The sequence below is a fragment of the Diaporthe amygdali genome (assembly GCF_026229845.1).
Source record: "Diaporthe amygdali strain CAA958 chromosome Unknown NODE_62_length_164125_cov_65_766172, whole genome shotgun sequence".
NCBI lineage: Eukaryota > Fungi > Ascomycota > Sordariomycetes > Diaporthales > Diaporthaceae > Diaporthe > Diaporthe amygdali.
In genome coordinates this window covers 1-18729 of record NW_026517082.1, presented here as the reverse complement: position 1 = coordinate 18729, position 18729 = coordinate 1, and the positions used below count along the sequence as shown (strand labels likewise).

The 18729-nt window shown below is 51.5% G+C and overlaps 8 protein-coding genes across 8 annotated transcripts; 6 read left to right on the top strand and 2 right to left on the bottom strand.

The window, feature by feature from the left end:
* Positions 1-341: 341 nt before the first annotated feature.
* Positions 342-2227, bottom strand: J7T55_010955 (uncharacterized protein; the record flags this gene model as incomplete). The annotated part of the gene is made up of 6 exons (XM_053135977.1): positions 342-571; positions 817-1223; positions 1297-1670; positions 1725-1792; positions 1850-1906; positions 1963-2227. The coding sequence occupies 6 exons, from the start codon at positions 2225-2227 to the stop codon at positions 342-344; spliced, it is 1401 nt and encodes a 466-aa protein (XP_052986362.1).
* Positions 2228-4114: 1887 nt separating this feature from the next.
* Positions 4115-5705, top strand: J7T55_010954 (uncharacterized protein; the record flags this gene model as incomplete). Its single annotated transcript, XM_053135976.1, has 2 exons — positions 4115-4297; positions 4578-5705. The coding sequence occupies 2 exons, from the start codon at positions 4115-4117 to the stop codon at positions 5703-5705; spliced, it is 1311 nt and encodes a 436-aa protein (XP_052986361.1).
* A 537-nt stretch (positions 5706-6242) lies between these two features.
* J7T55_010953 (uncharacterized protein) lies at positions 6243-7091 on the top strand (the record flags this gene model as incomplete). Its single annotated transcript, XM_053135975.1, has 1 exon — positions 6243-7091. One exon carries the CDS (start codon positions 6243-6245, stop codon positions 7089-7091), a length of 849 nt encoding a protein of 282 aa, XP_052986360.1.
* Positions 7092-8445: 1354 nt separating this feature from the next.
* Positions 8446-9457, top strand: J7T55_010952 (uncharacterized protein; the record flags this gene model as incomplete). Its single annotated transcript, XM_053135972.1, has 3 exons — positions 8446-8816; positions 8924-9261; positions 9333-9457. The coding sequence occupies 3 exons, from the start codon at positions 8446-8448 to the stop codon at positions 9455-9457; spliced, it is 834 nt and encodes a 277-aa protein (XP_052986359.1).
* A 130-nt stretch (positions 9458-9587) lies between these two features.
* On the bottom strand, positions 9588-9894 carry J7T55_010951 (3-glucanase; the record flags this gene model as incomplete). The annotated part of the gene is made up of 2 exons (XM_053135971.1): positions 9588-9636; positions 9713-9894. 2 exons carry the CDS (start codon positions 9892-9894, stop codon positions 9588-9590), a joined length of 231 nt encoding a protein of 76 aa, XP_052986358.1.
* A 173-nt stretch (positions 9895-10067) lies between these two features.
* J7T55_010950 (uncharacterized protein) lies at positions 10068-11341 on the top strand (the record flags this gene model as incomplete). The annotated part of the gene is made up of 4 exons (XM_053135970.1): positions 10068-10176; positions 10315-10424; positions 10781-10971; positions 11086-11341. The coding sequence occupies 4 exons, from the start codon at positions 10068-10070 to the stop codon at positions 11339-11341; spliced, it is 666 nt and encodes a 221-aa protein (XP_052986357.1).
* A 587-nt stretch (positions 11342-11928) lies between these two features.
* Positions 11929-12987, top strand: J7T55_010949 (cysteine proteinase; the record flags this gene model as incomplete). Its single annotated transcript, XM_053135969.1, has 3 exons — positions 11929-11940; positions 12105-12483; positions 12737-12987. The coding sequence occupies 3 exons, from the start codon at positions 11929-11931 to the stop codon at positions 12985-12987; spliced, it is 642 nt and encodes a 213-aa protein (XP_052986356.1).
* Positions 12988-14277: 1290 nt separating this feature from the next.
* On the top strand, positions 14278-18220 carry J7T55_010948 (uncharacterized protein; the record flags this gene model as incomplete). The annotated part of the gene is made up of 5 exons (XM_053135968.1): positions 14278-15268; positions 15403-16210; positions 16260-16734; positions 17035-17930; positions 18124-18220. The coding sequence occupies 5 exons, from the start codon at positions 14278-14280 to the stop codon at positions 18218-18220; spliced, it is 3267 nt and encodes a 1088-aa protein (XP_052986355.1).
* Positions 18221-18729: the final 509 nt, after the last annotated feature.

Genomic DNA, 18729 nt, shown 5'->3' with positions numbered 1-18729 from the left:
AAACCTAGCGATTCTCCAGAGTCTCCTTTAGAAGTCATGTCGATGTACCGAATAGGGATGGTGCAGTCAATCTGGTGATTTCAAGGTAGAATAAAATAAAGAGGTGTTTTTGAGCGCTAAAGGGACGGAAGACAGTCCAAGAGGGTCTCGTTTTCCCCATGTTACTCGTGGCGTCTACAGTACGTGTCTCACAGTCCAACAAGGCCTCGAAAAGCATGCTGGATGGTCGGAGTGTTTTACATGCGCAACTGCGAAAGATGCGGTCCCACAACAAGGAACGAAACTTGGCTGAAATGAAAGGCTTCTGTTTAACAGACGATAGCCGTTTTTTCCTTTGGGTACTAATCGTCAGGATGACAAAAGAAACAAACGCCAGGATCAGAGGGTGCAGAAGAGGTTGACTGCCAGGCCAGGTCCTCTTTGGGCATGAACTCATCTGTGAAACAACAATTTGTGACAATTGTGATAGTTGGCGCCTCGATGATCGTTGTCAACTGCTCCACGCCGCCCCAAACAGGACCCGACTCAGGATCACAGCTTCGTCCACAGTCAATCAAGAGAGTCCGAAGGACTACAGATTTTTAACCATTTTGGTTATTGAATCTGTTGAATACAATCTAATCTAATCGGCCACACACTGTCCTACTGCTGCAGCCAGCGGTGTGGCAGCGACCCTTCACAGCTAGATTCATGAGTCATATGATACACTTGTGTCTCGCTTGACATTAATTGTACCGTCACCCGTTTTGGGCAGTGAATTATCCGACTTCACAGCCGCACACTCTGTCGATGCAGTCTGCGGACACCAGGGCGTACCCTGCTCATCCATCTCGCCAGTACGAGTCAATGGTACAGGACTTATCGTTGTCCTCGATCTCGACCACAGCTTGGCCTGATCGCTGTTATCTTCTGCCTCATCGCGACTGCTCAGCTCATACGCTTGGCCCGAATCGGCCTCGCCTCTCCGTTTACGATTCTTGCTAACCGTCGTGGAGTAGGCTTGCATCGTCTGGCTGGGCTCAAGGCTGGAGGCTTGAGACAAAAATATCGTGGGAAGGTATCGTACGAAGAAGGGCTTCAAGGCGGGGACACAAGCGCAGACGATGCCAAGGTTACATTCCACTGTTCCCCAGATGTTCTGGCCAGCACAGTTCCAGGTCCAGTCGGAGCTTCGTAGAAGCCCCGGCAGAATGTAGGTGCGATATATGGCGATGCCACAGACACTGCGATGACGCAAATCTTTCTGTCAGCCTCAGGAATTCACATGACCCGGTATGATTATCCAAAACTACTCACAAGCCGCCCGTTGCGAAGAGTACAAGCAGCGATGCCTTCTGCATTTTGGGCATCTGTAATGGTACGACAACTCCGACAGGAAGAAGTAGAATTGTCATATCGATGAGAATGTTGGCGATGCTAAGCGTCATCATCAAGGAAAATTTATCAACACATTTTCCTGTTATAGAAAGGTCCCATTGTGCTGAGACAGGCCGGCACAGGAAAATGCTCATGAGTATGTAGGCGGTCGTATAAAGAGAAGTGATTATCAGCAGCGTGTAGACTGCTCGGCGAAAGATGCGTTCAGGGGACAGTCGAAGATACAAAGCCAGGATAGACAGTTTAGCAAAGGAGACACAACTGGAATATGATATGGTTATGCCCAAATTCGCCTAGCAATTGTATCAATTCTGTTCCTTGATGTAATCTTGGGGCAACAAGCTTACTGCCAGGTATGCGATGAAGTTATCGTAAAGCACATCCCATACATGTAGGCCTGCGCCGAGTTTGACAACTCGATTGAACTAAAGTCAGCAGAGCAATACACTTCCATAGTATCGGATGAACATACTGTGGATAGAGAGACACATGAAGGAGATGGATCCAGCCATTGAGATCGTGACAAGATCTCGGAAAACGTCAGCACAGAGATTTCAAAACTTCGAATGCCACGGTGTCACTCACAATCATCCCATCCCAAGCCTCGTCGTATCACATAAATCCTCGTGAACATTCTCAAAGACAAAATGAGTAATGCTGCGATGGTAGTCACGATGGCGACTGGCACTATTCCTTGGCCCTTGAAAGGCGGGTTCACTGTCACCCGTATTTCTCCATCTGGCGGCTCAGCCGCATACATCGGCTTGGTAGACATGGTTTTGGGCGATATCACAGCGGCGGCATCAGCATCAGCGCTGTTGAGGTTGGCATAAAATTGGCACCAGTGCATGTACCGCTGACCAAGTGGTCAGCAGTAGGTAGATCCTGCTTTTGAGGGCAGTCTTCAGGTTCGTATGACAGCCAGCTGCAGAGTCACATTATGCCGATGCACCTCCTGATTCCGCCAAGTTAGCTGCTTTCCAGACGCGTTTCTCGAAAAAGATCTGTCACTTATGATGGTTCTCATTGTTATCCACCAATGAGGAACTGTTGAAGTAACACGAGAGGGCGATCGACATTGCCCATGAGCAGCTCCCCAAGACTGCCACGAGCTGGGAAAACCGTTACCTCGACTCCACTTTGCCCCATCCAAATCAAATTCTAGGAGAAAGAGCCCGGACTCTGAGTGTCTTGATGTCCCGAGAGGAGACGGCACAACACGCCAATTCGAAGGGTTCGCCTTTGCCTGAGCGGGGATTATATCCGCCTTCCTGGGGTCTGTTCCATAGAGTGGGTCGACAACGATTGTCTTGGCGGACCGGCCCGCTTATCTGCATCTTCCGGATCATCAGTCACACTCAATATGCAGCTAAGATTCTCAGCATCACGGACCTTTCCCCAGGCAGGTAAATATAAACCGTGCAACCCCTGAGTCTTCGGCGTTCTCGGGAGTGGCATGGGGCATACACTTGATCGGTCGCCACTACGGGCTGAGCGGTCGTCAGGGCCCGTGCATTAACCCTAACCCTGCCAAGGAAGCCCTAACCCTAGCCAAATCAAGCCAAGCCTAACAACCGCTCAACCCGCAAAAATATACACCGAGTTTACATTAAGTTCACACCAAGTTCACACTGGGTTCGCAACAAGTTCACACTTGCATCTTGCTCATTTAGAGGACCATAAAGGATACCGGGTTGGGCCTCAAGTGGTGCTTAGGCCCGGCCTACCGGCCTCTCGCTTCGCGCTCGTCCTTTCGCCCCATCCGGCCCTTTCTTAATTCAATTGCCAGCTTGAGTTTAAACTCAGTATGCACTTTTGCGGGTTGAGCGGTCGTCAGGGTCCGTGCACAAAATGCTAGTCCTAAATTGGTTAACCCCCTGACGACCGCTCAGCCCGTAGTGGCGACCGCTCAACTGGTACCCCAGTGGCATGGATCCAACCTCCTCGCCACGCATTTGCTGCGCCGCAAAAACCGGACCATTTCCCACTCGTGTACACAATCAACCATCCAGATAATTTCTAATCACGACTATGATACAGTTGCCTTCAGCTGCTAGAGGTGGCGCGCTCTCTGGAAGCCCCGACCGGTGAGGCTTAATGTAGGTAGGAACCAGGATTTAAAGGAGGCCAGAACTAATATCTCGATAGATTACAGTATCAACCCATTGTGAAGACCGCATTAACAAGGCACCTGGAATTACATGTTGGCTAGAGTATTGAAAGCTATGAACTTCTTTCAGCAACAGAGAGTCAATCCCTGATCCACTGGAGTAGTTGTGTTGCACACTGTGACTCTGACCCAGCCGTCGGTGACAAGTCCCAAGAACCTCACTCGAGACAATGCGATTTGATCGAGACAGGAGCGACTTGGGGTTTCTCCCCAGCACATCATGTGTAAATATGACAGATCAGCTGGCATGCGAAGAGGGTCAGGCTAGCTTGCGCATAATCTCAACTTGCATCCTGGACCCACCTACAGTCCCCTTGATATCCCTTGCCAACAGAGTTTTATCAACTGACATGAAGCTCTGAGTTGTAGCAAAAGCTCCAGTAGCACTCCTGATCTACTGAAAAGCCCGGGTTGAAGCCATACCCCTGATTTTTCTCTGCCCTTATCTCCAGGCTGGGACAACAGCTCGCTCACATCTGCAAAGAGAACAGAATCAATAGCACAAATCCCAACCATTCAGGGTTCAACATAACGAGAATGGATTCACACACAAACTCAACCGTTGTAATGGACGAAGACAAGATAACGCCAGTGTACGCCTTTGATGATACGGCACTCAACCGTGTGATGCCAGTATGCCAGGTCCTCCGCTTCCCGGACATCATGGATCCCGAGGTCCTTCGCACGTCCTTGAAAAGCCTCCTCGAAATAGGGAACTGGAAAAAGCTGCGAGGTCGTTGGAGACTTGACGTAGGTTGAGAATAGTCTTGGGCTGGCTGCAAAACGTACTAATTAAGAGCAGGCCGCCGGGAAACTAACGATACACATACCTTCTAAGGCCACGCACGAACACCCATCCATACGCTTCAAACATACAGAATTAGCCATGCCTATCGAAGCCCATCCCCTAGTCTCTCAAATCGCACGGCCGCGGAATGACCATTCTTCTGTGCAGGCGTCCCTGTCATCTTTGGTCCGTATTTTCTCCAGTCCCGTCACAGAACTGGGACAGATCGCTTATTGAAACCAGACGGAAATTTGGCCTGTTCTCATCCCTCCTGAATGGCCGCAAAGTATGTCGGATCTCGCGGACCCAAAGAGCGATCTCCCGATTCTGGGACTTCACGTCATATCATTTAGCAATGCAACGGTCGTTGCATTGAACTACAGCCACGTGCTCATGGACGGTGGAGGTGCAAATGCCTTCATGAAAGCCTGGACCAATGTGGTGAATGGCAGGCAAGCCGATGTTGCCCCACTGGCTGGTGCATGGAGCGACCCTCTCGACCTCATCCGCCAGGAAATCGAACAAAATGGCACCGAAAAGTTTGTCTTGCAGGACCGTGTGATAGATATGGGAGACTTTCTACCTGACGACAAGGATGCAAAAGTGCAAGATCCGCTTTGGGACATGTCCTCGCCCGAGTCGCGCTGGCGCATCATATGTCTTACGTCTAGGGCTGCGGACGCGATCTTGAAGCAGGCGAGGGACAGCTTGCCCTCCGACTCGTTCGCAACTGAAGACGATATGATAGCTGGCTGGATTGCGAAAACCGTGGCAGGTTTCCTGCCAGCCTCTCGCCCTGTCAACTTGATGCGAGTGTACGATCTGCGCCGTGCCTTGGCCAAAGCCGGCCTGTTGGAGCCCGAGGCTGCGTATGTTCAAAACATGTACCAGATGGCTTGGACATTAACACCGGAAGCAAAATTTTTAGCAGATGCCCCACTAGGTAAGATTGCAGTAGGTCTTCGTTCGACGCTCTCCGAGCAGACCACAATTGGCCAGATACGTGCGACGATCAAGGCACGCCTGGACTCAGGAATGACACCGCTTTACGGCGATCCCAAGGGCATGGTTTTTACTGCCAACAGTCGAGTGAAGAACCACAATTGCAGGAAGATGGACTTTTCTGGAGCAGTCAAATCGGCGTGTGGCGTTGATAAAAATGGAGATATGGCGGACGAGGATAAACTAGCGCAGGCTGGTACACCTGATTATATTGAGACGCTTGTCCAACTTCCAGGTCCGCCCCCAGGTCCAAATTTCATTCAGGGCGCAATCGACAGAAATGGAAATAGGACTATTTGCACTTTCTTGTCAAATACAATGTGGCTCAAGATGGAGGAAGCGCTAAAGGAGCTTGATCAATTAGTTTAGTGCCGTCATGAGCAGAGTGGTAGAGAGTCAAAGCCTTATTACAAGAACTCTCTGTGATCTCTGGAATTTCTTGTATGCAGTACTTGTTCAATTGAGTAATTAGTTCTGTCTACTTTTCAAGAAGAGCTGGTGACCGTAAATTTTAAGTAAATCCTTCACTTAGGGCTCAATAAATGACACTAACACCGGAAACATTTCGGCCGGCGGTGTACAGAGCGAGTTGCAGCAGACTTTTAAGTTGCTGCCTGTTTGCAGCACACACACATGTGTCAGACGAACGGTTGGCCAGTCTACCTTGGAACTTCATGCGGACCAATTAGATTGACTAGACTAGAGATCCATCGCGAGTTAGCCGTCAGCTTGGCCAACAAGTAAACATCCCTCCTAAAAGCAACAACATGTCTTTCCCCTCAACTTGTATTACGACCATCTCTGCGAGCTTTCAACCTCATCAGACTTCAATCTGACTTTCTCTCCCCCGTCGACCCCGAATCAACTGACGGCTGAGTCAACCGAGCCTCGTTCCCAAGATTCAAGATGGCTGCACCACACCCGCATCTCCCACTACCTGACTACTTCTCCAAATTCGCCAGCATTTATGTTCGCCAGACGGGTCACTCGACGCTCAACATTCTTGCCGACGCCATTGCTGCACATGTCCAGACGTCCGCTCACCCCGTTGGGCCGGACTCAGTCGTGCACGACACCGCCGCGGGGCCAGGCATAGGCGCCGCGGCGATCGTTGCCAGCCTGCCCAAGGACCAGCTGCCAAAGGAGATTCTGGTCTCAGACAATGTCGCGATGATGGTGTCAGCCGCGCGCGAGTCCCTCGTCGCCTCTCCGCTGCCCCACGTCGATTGCAAGGAGCTCGACTCGCAGGACCTGGCGTCAGTGCCTGACAACTACTTCACCCACTCAATCAACAACTTCAGCATCTTTACCTTTGTCCGCCCCGCGGACGCCGTCCGCGAGACATACCGCACCCTTCGCCCGGGCGGTCTCGCCGTCGTCACTTGCTGGCGCCGCTTCGCGCCCGTATTCATCGTCCATGCCGCGCAGAAGAAGATCCGCCCGGACTTGCCACTCATGCCTACACCAAACCCCCAGTTCTTCCAAGAGGGTGTGCTGCAGAAAGTGGTCGAGGAGAGCGGTTTCGCCAAGGACAACATAACGGTGGCCGATAAGGTCCTGGTCATCGAGGACGACGAGAATATTGCTGGGCTTACTGCGCTCATGTCGGGTCCCATGATGGCCAAGGCGCGCGAGGGGTACACGGAGGAAGAGGAGGCCAGGTGGGTTGAGGCTGTTCGTCAGTCCGTGAAGGAAGAGGTAGAGCAATTTGGGGGAATCAGATTCGAGGCTTATATCCTTTTGGCTTCCAAGTAGAGTGGCCTGAGAGTATCTGCTCGTGGTTGGGGTGAAAGAGGTGAATTGGTCGGGTGCTATCTAGGTACTGTGTATTAATTACCTACTTTTGCCCTGCTCTGACCTGCATAGCTTGTCATTCGTCCTCGAAGAATCACACATAACTGAAATCAATTCAATTCATAAAGTTTCTAGTTCTGTTCGCTGGAATGTCCGACACAGCCAACGGCAAAACTCAAGACAAGTTACATAATCCTTGACTTACACATCCCGCCAGCAATTTCCTTGCGCAAGACAAGAAATATCAGAATTCCGTCAATTGGTTCTCTCGGTTTGCACACACTGGAGCACTATTATAGAGGCTCTCTTGGTTTGGGATACCCAGATCTCCGAGCCGCCATGTTGTGAGCGCCTGTGGCACTCGCTGAACCCACGCCAGGACGGCGACGCCCAACCCCAGGGCATCGAAAGCCTTTTGCTTGCCGGAGATTTTATGGCATGTGAAAGTGCATGTGACATTCGTCTTCGGCATCGTCGGCCCTCTCTGTCGATAGTAGAAGCCAATGTAGAAGTTTTTCAAGGGGGGAATACGACAGACGTTGCGGTACTCTCCCGAGCCGAAGAGGACCATTTTGTGGTCCTGTCAGGGGATTGTGGACGCAGCACCCAGGCCTGCTGGGCCGCCCCCAATTACAATGATGTCAAAATCCTGAGGTATTCTTTCGAACTCATCACATTCTTAGAGAAAGATATATGCAGACTTATTGTGGTTGAATTTCTATGATCGGTGCCTCTTCATTGTCTACATCTAGAGAGTGCCTGTCACTTACTTGCATGCTAGGATTTCTGCCAATTGTTGGAGGCTCTCAGCCTCATTGTGCAGGAGGCATGCTAAGTAACATGTCAAACTTCGGGAAGATTATCAAATTTGAGACGCCACGCAGTGAGTCGCCCGTAGGCCTGTCGTTTACTTCGGGGACATTTCGGGCACTTTGCACGGATCGGTGCACGTACTATTCTTGAACAGACCAATCGGTGTCGATGGCCGGCGGCACAGTTTGCAGGTACCTTTGTATACATCCGCCACAGAGGATGCACCTCGTTTGTGAACCTTGTCAACAACCGTCGGTTTTGCGCCATGTAACTATCATGTTGGTGCTCCGGCGACCAATCATCGATTGAGCAGGCTACCAACAGTCGCTCCTACACGCTCCTTGCATTCATTAACGGCGGTCAACATTCTTAGTCTATAATTATATCTCCCATTCTTCGACTCCTCGCGACTTCAAATTGATCACTTGACTTATGCAAGCGACTTTTCCATGTACACGCATGACATTCCTCTTTTCGCAGCACATCGAAGCGTTTTACAGCCATGTCGGAAAAGCATCAATATCTCCTTCCGGAGGTAGAGAAGGAGGTCGGTCGTCTGACTGAGCAAGACTCTGTCATCGTACACATGATGGACGGTAAACGCATCTTGGCTCCAATCGACCTGAAGCAGCAGGGACTCCGGATCCTGGACTCGGCCACGGCCGACGGCCTGTTCCTGCGCGAGATCCAGCCACTGCTGACCGAGCCCTACGCTCTGTTGGGTTACGACATCATGGAGAGTTTCTTTCCGCCAATATCTCCGGCTCACACAACCTTCGCCGTCCACGACATCGGCGACCCGTGGCCAACTGAGCTGCACGCCTCATGCGATCTTGTTCACCAGCGGTTCGCCATTCCCGGCGGGGCCAAGAAGTGAGTCACCTTCCACAGCACACGCCCAAGCTGGGCCACCGAAGAGTCCAGCCTCGGTCATGGAGAACGGCCCTCCACAGTCATGTGTTAAATATCATGCCCTACAGAGCCACACCGCGCCAGATTGTCAGCTACCTGTGCCAGCTCGTCAAGCCCGGCGGCTGGATCCAGCTTGGCGAGATGGACGTCCGCGACGGCCCCGTGCGCGGCGGCCCCGCGATGCAAGATGCCTGGGTCTGCCTCCGGGCCTGGATGACAGCTGCCGGATCCGGAGCAACCTTTGCCAACGAGATGGCTGGCTGGCTAAAGGACGAGGGCTTTGAGAACGTCAAGGAGGAGCACGTCGACATTAGCATGGGCCCCCACTGCAAAGACGCCGAGTGGGGTGCGCGGAGTGCCCAGGTGATGCTGAATGCTATCACCGGTGTTGCCGGTGCGTGCAAGTGTGAGTAGTACTGCTTCCTTGATGTTGCCCCATGTGTACACAGCGGCTGATCTGTAATGATTGTTCCGTAGACAACAACATTGACGTACCCAATACTGTAATGGACAGACTACCAGAACGCGCCGCGGATGAGTTCTTTAAGGAGGGCGGCACCTACCGCATCATTTTCGCGATTGGTCAAAAAACTCCGGCCTAGAAGAATTGTGACTGGGGTGAGGAGGACGGTGGTCACTTTCAAAGTACCTAGGTGGCACGCCTCCATTCGTCGACACAGTTCGCTCTTTCGCGTCTAGTCAAAATGCAATTGATCTTTTAATTCAGATCATTTACTCATCATTGATGAAGACTACTAACCGTACACGCTCGCGGGCCAGCCTTTCTCAGCATAGGCTTTTCGGGTCATCTTATCCTTGTCTCCCAAGAATTCCTTTTCGACGACTTGAATGCTTACCCCCTCGCAGGCGAGGTGATCGCAGGGGCCACGTCGGTAACGACACTGACAGTCGCAAAAATCGAGGGGACAGCCTTGGCAATGCTGGCACTGGCAGACAGGTCGAACCAGATCATGGGCACGTAGCTATCATGCTCTGGCGGCGCCGTGGTCCCGTTGTAGGCGTATGGTATCATGTCCATTCTGGGCAGCGGGCTGGGCCTCGACCAGCTCCCTGGCGGTTGTCGTCGGGTTCGGGTCCACAACTTGGGTTTGGGTTTGGGCTTCGACTTCGGCATCGTCTCCTAGGCCCTCTCGCCTGACCCTTCCAAAGCCCAGAGCGTCGCATGTGATCTTGAACCCCCCGGCCGACACGATGGCACGCTCGACGCAGCCCGACTTCATGAAGAAGGGGAGGTTGAACCACACCTTGGCGCCCGCGGGCGGCACTGCGTCTTCCCAGTCCCACTGCGAGAGCGAGAAGCGTTAGTCAAAGGTTTTGATATGCCATTGCGTCTTACCCAAGTGCGATGGGTAGCAACTCGATGCGCTTGTCAAAGACACGTGGGATGGGCAAACATGGGAAGCTGAGCAAATGACTTGACCCGGTTAGAGCGCCGCAGCTATTGTCATTGTCGTGCAGGCCCTTGCCGCCGTCGTCCGTGGCTCAGCCGAAGATGTTCAGGATCTTGAACTGCCAGCCCCAGCCCGTGTCCTAGAAGGCACAGTCGGCGTATGTAAACGGAAGGATATAGTAGACCCGATGTCTGCCGTGGTGGTGGTGTCGGGGGCGGGGACGGGGTCGACATGGTTGACGGGACGTTATTGACTGGTATGCGATGATGCCGGGCTAAAAAAGCCAAGTATGGATAAGCCTCCAGATCTCATGCAGCGATAATGCTTTCTGTAACTCAGCCTGATTCCGCTGGACCTCCACCACCATTGGTTTAGCGGCAAAGCTATCTCAATCTGGCCGCAATTCTCTTCTTCCGCTTCATACTCAACCTTCTGCATGCAATATCTGCCGCCCGCTTTGACGAGGTACACCAAAGTACCCACTTATCCTCAAGCACAAAACATGCCAGACAGAATTGGCCCTACACGGACGGCACCCCTCTCTTCACCATGAAGTCCACCGCAGCCGAGATTGAGGCAGCGCTAGCCAAATACCGCAAAGTCTCGGCCGAGCGAAACAAGCGCCTGCTCGAGGTCTACATCGACGCCATAACGAAAGCCGAATTCACGGACGAGCTGATCAGGGAGGAGATTAGCGACGAGGAGTGGGAGGAGTAACAGCTAGCCGCGCTGGGCGAGCTGGTCGACGTGGACCTGAAAGGGCTAGGGCTGTCGAAGCCAGTCGAGCTTCTGGACCGCTTCGACGAGCTGGCTGCTAGGCACTGCCTCGACGGCACCAAGGGCGGCCACCTGGACCTGAAGGACCGCGCCGCACGGGCGACGGCGTACTTCAATGCCCTCGATGCCGCTTTAAAGGCGAAGGCACCCGAGGAGGTCAAGCAAATTATCTCCGCCCCGGAGGAATTCCGCATCCTAGTGCGGCACGTCCTTGGGATCAATGGGCCTATGTTGCCTGATGATATGACTAAGCATGCCATGTCTTTCTGGCAGGATGATGGAATGCAAGATGCTTAAAAAATCCCGGCCCGTATAACAAGACCTGAGGACCTCGAATATCCATACAACACAGATGAAAGGGTTTCTATTATATGGGATCCAGGTATGGTTTTGGAGGTGAATTTCAGGTGTATTCATACCCAAGAGTCAGATGGCACCTGGAATTAGAAGTTTGCATGGCGTTGGCAGGCTGATGAACGGATTTTCGACAATATTACGGAGCTATTCGAGTGGTATCTTTGGACTCTAGAGACGGACCCCTCGAATCTCAAGGGCCTTACCGCGGAGGCTGTGATGGACCGCACCTACTGAGCACCTAGGTAGATTTGTGGGACTGGCGTGGCATGCTACCTTCGGTTCAGGTTCCATCAACTAGACAGCACATGTGTTCATGCAGTAAAGAATTGTCCCTCATGAGAGCCCCGACGGAGTCATCTGCAATATGATGCTATAAGAACTCAAACGTTCTACTTCTGTGCCGTCCTACAATTTCAATGAGACATGGTTTTCCTTGATAAAGTGTATGCAAATTGTTATAGGGACCAGAGCCCTCTCTCTATAGAAGGTCCATCACGTAAAACTCATTATCAATACCAAATTGAAATATGCGACTGACTGTAAATTTTTCAGGGTCGTGCTTGAAGGCTGTATAGGTAGAGAAAATCTGGGATGAGGACTCTGGGGATCATAGATCATGACCGCTTCTGGTTCGAGCCCTTATTAATGCGTTCGGACTTATGCATCGGCGTGTTGCCCAAAGACGAACAAGCTATCACGCAAGCTGGAGCCCAAGCGTCAAGGCCAGTGTCGCGAGATATGGCCGCCAGTATTCTCAAGGTCCTTGAAATTGACGCCAGAGCTCATTTCCATCAAACACCTGTTCTGGCTCTGTTGGACTGGTTCCAGGTCCAAAGAGTGGACGCCTGAGACCTCAAGGTGGCTTAATCATCCGCCCGGTAACGATTGGGTCAGGTATGGTAGCTTTCTCGCTAGATTCTCCTCCATATTGATGCACAAGATCTTTGATTCGAAATGGACCGTTGCACAGCAATGCTGCACCTTCGAAGTACCACTAGCAATGGCGCGAATCGCACAATATTTTGAGCTCACTGTCCAGCCACTGCCACAAGAGAACAATGCCGGTAACGGTGATGAACAGAGTCAGTATGGGAAAGCTTATCAGCTCACAATAGTACTCTGCGCCACTCGATACAATTTGCTTCCGGGGGCCGGACCAGTGTTACCAGTTCGAGCTGCAGTTCGACGTCGAGGACGACCCAGTGTGGGAGCGAAGGAGGGTGCTATCGATAGGACTTATCGATAGCAGCCAAATGGCTATTTAAATGGCCAGTCTGTAGCCAATCCGTACTTTTAGAATGCAAGACCCACGATACACACAAACAGACCCATAAGTCCTGCCACACCCAGCGCAGCCTCGGCACGCAAAGGGCCGCCTTCAAGCTCTGCGCCGCGCCGGGGCCAGGGCGTCACAGCGATATTCCGACCAGGCCTTTCGATATACAAAGGCCTGTTTCGCCATGATCTTTCAGGGCAACAAATTCTCTAAAAATTGTCTGATTATCCTCTCCATGGGTCATCTTCGAATCGGTTGGGTCGGTATTGAGAGCGAAGGTGCTGCAGCAGATGGAGGGTCTAGAGATTAGATAGAGAGCGCACGGACCACCCGCTTGTACTTAATTTGGTCGCTGCAGGCGCCCTGTGTCGCAGCCTAGATTCTTCCCTCAACAGATACAAAAATTACATGAAAAATCGCATTATTTGCATTTGCGCCCTACGTACGCTTTCCCAGGGTAGTAGATACATGTACATGGAGAATTGTTATATGCGAGGTCGGGGTACCAGTTACGCAACCAGGACAGTGCGAGCCGTCGTCGACTACCTTGTGACTGGTTCCGAACCGTGAGGCTATGATGTATTCTACCTCGTGAATAATACAGCTTGTACGCTGCTCACACACTGCTCGAGCACTGCGCAGCTCTAATCACTCTGCTTGTATCCCACCACCCCTACACCGGGGTCCCGTGTTCGAAGTTTTTCATCATTAGTGTACCACCGCGTCACTGGATTCATTTCGTGCCTGCAATTAACACTAAAAAGATGCAAGGATTTCCGAGTCTCCACCTAATCACATCACCCAAAGTCACCAACTCTCCTCATGCATCTGCACTTAATGTATGTCTTGAATTGCGACCTATGATCATGGCTATTTCATGTGCCACAAAGGATACTCTTGCAGATTGCCACCCGATTAGCTGCAGCCGGTCGGCCTCAGGTTTGCCCAACTTGTTAGTAACCATTTAATACCTGCTTAATTTCAAATTGGTTTCTAAATCACAGAGCCTGACGTCTTCCAGAGAAAGCTGGGCTTTACCCCAGGTGGTACTGTAGTCCCTCTCAACATTGGTCCAGGACCGTGTTATCTCACCTGTCTCGTCCGCCTGAGACTTCAAGGTAATGGGGTACTGCTATGGTAGGACCCTCACGGGCAAGCAACCACTGGCTCGCTAATCATGTGGCTTGCAAGGCTTGCTGAAATCAAGCTGGAAAGGTAAGGAATTGGTAACACCACATCTGCACCTGACTAGTGCTTACCTCACCGCAAAGGTGCAACTGATATATGCGGTCGTCAGCCATCCTGCACGATGTAGCGCCGGTCTGCCGAGGAGAGGCAGATCGTGAGGCTTTTTGAATAGGTGTGACAGAGAGCAGGGAGGCCGCCGAAGCTGCATACCATGCTAGAAGGAGAGGAACAAGCAGATAGAGCCTTGCTGGAGTTTCACAACAAAGCAAGGAGATATTGCGCACGCATCCGACTCAAAAATCTCACTCACTGTTATTTTTACGTTCCGCTTGCCTTCCCCTGAATAAGCTTTAATTGCAAAGCTGGCTTGAACATCTGTAACCAATACTCCGATTGAATCTCATCAACAACAATGTCAAACCCTGACAACTATACGATCGGCTGGATCTGTGCCGTTGGGGCCGAGCTTGTTGCCGCCCAGGCATTTCTTGACGAAAAGCACGACGCGCCGGCCAATATACCTGTGAACGACAATAACACATACACCTTGGGCAGCATCGGCAACCACAACATCGTCATAGCTGCCCTGCCACACTGGCAATACGGACTCGTCACCGCCGCCACTGTCGCGCGAGACCTGGTGCGCAGCTTTCCCAGCGTGCGATTAGGCCTTATGGTGGGCATCGGTGGCGGCGCACCAAGTAGCAGGCACGACATCCGCCTAGGCGACATCGTGGTCAGCTCACCTGGCTACGGGAGCGGAGGCGTGCTCCAGTACGACTACGGAAAGACGGTACAAGACAGGAGCTTTTCCCTCACTGGATATCTAAACCAGTCACCACAGTTTGTGCTAACGGCAATCGCCGTGCTTGAGGCTCGATACGAAAGCGAGGGCCACGACCTTGAGCAAGCTATCGATAGCGTTCTCGACAAGAAGAAGAGGCTGCGGCTTAAGTACCAACGGCCCGGTACCAGCACTGACCGACTATACCAATCGTCCTATACACACAAAGGGAGCGACGAAGATAGCTGTACGGCCGTTTGCGGGGATGCGGATTCGTGTTTGGTCTTACGTACCGATCGATCGGACGATCAGGACAACCCGGCAATCCACTACGGGCTCATTGCTTCTGCGAACCAGCTAATGAAAGATGCGTTGGTCCGCGATAGATTGTCCGCGGAGAAGGACATATTGTGCTTTGAGATGGAGGCCGCAGGGCTGATGAGTCATTTCCCCTGCCTGGTCATTCGGGGAGTGTGCGACTACGCGGATACGCATAAGAATGCATCCTGGCAGGGCTATGCAGCTATGGCGGCTGCTGCTTATGCAAAGGATTTGCTTGGAATAATTGCGCCAAACAAAATTGAAGCTGAGAGGAAGCTGGGCGAGGTTCTCGCGGATGGTCAGTAGTCGCAAGCCCTCCTGCTATACCATACAAATGTACTATCATCTCCTCCTCCATACTAGTTGCTGATTCTTAAGTAGTTAGTCAACAAATTGAAGATGTGTACTCCCTGGCAAATAATGTGAACACAGGGGTTGAAGCGCTTCGGGAAGACAACCATGCCATGCGAGTCAGGACCTGGCTCTCGCCGCCCGACCCCTCGATCAATTTCAATAAGGCTCTCAAGCAACGACATCAGGGCTCAGGCCAGTGGCTAATTGAACATGGCAAGTACTCAGCCTGGAAAAACAAACAGCGCTCCTTTTTATGGCTCTACGGTATCCCGGGCTGCGGCAAGACGGTCCTGAGCTCGACTGTTATCGATAACTTGAGCCGGAGCCAGCCCTCTTCTTCGTCCCTGCTATATCACTACTTCGATTTCAACGACATAGAGAAGCAGACCTCCGAAGGCGCAGTGCGCACGCTTATTTGCCAGATTTACGATAAGAAGCCAGGCCCTCGAGGATACCTGGACTCGCTGTATGCCTCCTGCAACAATGGCAAGCGGCAGCCGAGCGATGACGTGCTGCGCAAAACCCTTCAGAACATGATACGGCAAGCCGGCGAGGTTTGGATTGTCCTTGATGCGCTCGATGAGTGTCAGAGGCGGGAAGAGTTCGCCGATGTCGGCCTGCTCTCGTGGGTCAAAGAACTTCACGAGTGCCAAGACAGCTTACACTTACTTGTCACAAGCCGCCCAGAGCACGACATTAAACAAGGTATCGAAGAATGGGCTAGCAGTGATCACATGATCTCACTACAGAGTGACCTAGTAGAGAGGGATATCCAGGATTACATTTATGCAAGGATTAGAGGTAACGGGGGACTCAAAAGATGGCAGTCAAGGCAGAAGGTGCAGGTTGAAATTGAAGAAGCTCTGATAAAGGGGGCTCACGGAATGTAAGTTTTACTGATAATGTTGCTCTTACTAGCTGCTAAGATCCTACAGGTTTCGCTGGGTTTCATGCCAGCTGGATGACTTGGAAACCTGTCTTGATTATCCAGCTGTGAGAAGGGCTCTTGCATCGCTGCCCAAGACGTTGGACGAGACTTACGCACGGATCCTAAAACGTATACCTGAAGATTTTCAATCGCATACAATACGGATGCTGCAATTCCTGACCTACTCCGAGCGGCCACTAACAGTCGACGAGGCTGTTGATGCTCTTGCGGTGGAGATAGAGCCGAGGCGGTTTGACCCAGAAAACAGGATGCCTGATCCAACAGAGATCTCGAAGTGTTGCTCCAGCTTGGTAATCATTACCAGAAGAGAGGCTGGTCACGAAGCGAACGAAGAAAAGAAGGAGGTGGTCCAACTCCAACTTGCTCATTTCTCTGTTAAAGAGTATCTTATCTCCGATCGACTCCCGAAAGAGATAGCCAAGGACTTTCAAAACACTGCTGCTAGAGCAGCTGTTGTCCAGGTTAGCCTATCATACCTGCTAGGGATTGACCATAGTCTTTTGAAAGCACAGATCAGACAGAACTTCCCCTTTGCTTCCTATGCAGCACAATACTGGACAAGTATGGCTATAATGGTCAAGATGGATGACAAAGAGACTCAAAAGCTTATAGCTGAATTTTTCGAATGTGCTGCCGCGTATGAATGTTGCTATCAGCTATACCGCCTTGATCAGCCATGGAACCAAGATTTTGAAGAAACTGAAAGATGTCCTTCTTCTTTATACTATGCATCCTATGGAGGCCTTGTTTATTCCTGCCAGGTGCTGCTTGAGAAGGGCGCCGATGTGAACGCCCAGGGAGGATTCTTTGGCACCGCGCTCCAGGCTGCTTCATGCCAGGGTTACAAGGAGGTAGTCCAGATGCTGCTTAAGAAGGGTGCTAATGTAGACGCTCAGGGAGGAGAGTATGGCAATGCCCTCCAGGCTGCTTCATTCTGGGGTAATAAAGAGGTGGTACAGATACTGCTTAAGGAGGGTGCTAATGTAAACTCCCAGGGAGGATACTACGGCAATGCCCTCCAGGCTGCTTCATTCCGGGGCCACGAGGAGGTGGTCCAGATACTTCTTAACGGCGGCGCTGACGTGAACTCCCAGGGAGGACACCTTGGCAGTGCTATTGGAGCTGCGGCGCACCAAGGACATCTGAACCTACTCAAACAGCTCCTCATCGCCAAGCCAATTTGTGTACATCACGCTGATCAACACGGCAGTACACTCTTAGCATCCGAAGCAAGGAACTGTTGTAAAGATGATATCGGCTTGAAAGTTGCAGAAGACTCTGTGGATCCAAACCTAAGAGACGCATTCGGTCGAACACCATTATTCCTAGCATCACAGGAAGGAAACGCCTTAATAGTCGAAGAGCTTCTGAGGCATTATAAAGTGGATCCTGACCCAGAAGATCGCCACGGTCTAACCCCTTTGGCAGTTGCGGCAGCCCATAGCCACGTGGAGATTGTTGAGTCCTTGTTGACTGCGCCTGTTCGTGTAAATGCTCGGGATATTTTTGGACGAACACCGTTGTCGTGGGCCAAGGCAAGCGGGAGCTTTAAAATTGGACGACTTCTCTCTAAGCAAGGAGATGAGGCAGCCAATTTTGCAGAGATTGTTGAAGTCCCTGTCCTCACAACAAAGACCAATAAGGCAGTACAGGGATGGTGCGATATATGCACCTTGGGCATTTCGAATGGCGATCCATACCAACATTGCACGATTTGTATGGATGGAGGCTTTATTATTTGCTCACAGTGTTTCAACCTCGGGGCGCGCTGTCTAGATACTGGCCATGACCTTGTTTTTAGAGACTGATTGAGGCGGTGAAGTTACAGGACAGCGCGATAACGGTTCCAGGACTTACATTATCGCCTTCATCGATGAGCTTGAGGCGGGCACGGGCACCCGACATGCTGAGGACCTTCTGCATGTCTATCTCTTTTGCAGCGCTTGACATCTGCAGCAACACCACACGTCTACGTAGCTTGATCGTCTGTATTTTAAACAGCCAGACACTGGCATCACGTCTCGCCATGCGCTGACACTTTGAACACCCTCGGTCCAGCTAGCGCCCGATCTGTTTAGGAGGAATAGTGAGCAAACATTACAGTATATACAAAAGAACAACGCTTATAACAGCGATAGCGGCCAGACCCTATGATCTAGGATATTTCAACACGACCGTCCCACAGAATAAGTCTTTATTACTTAGCTATCTATCCAAACGTCGGGTCTTATCGTTTAACTGGGATAGGCCTCAAGCGCTTCTACCACTTCCGCCAGTATTATAAGAACACTAGCTATTTACGCGTCGGTTTCCTCATCATGTAAGCAGTTTCAAGAGTAGAATTACAACTTTAGAAATATTAAAGTATAGAAGTACGGAGGCCCGGCCGGCCGCACGAGCGGACTTACCCTTGACTTCCCCCTTGTGTGATCCAACTTACCCTAGCCTTTCCCGCG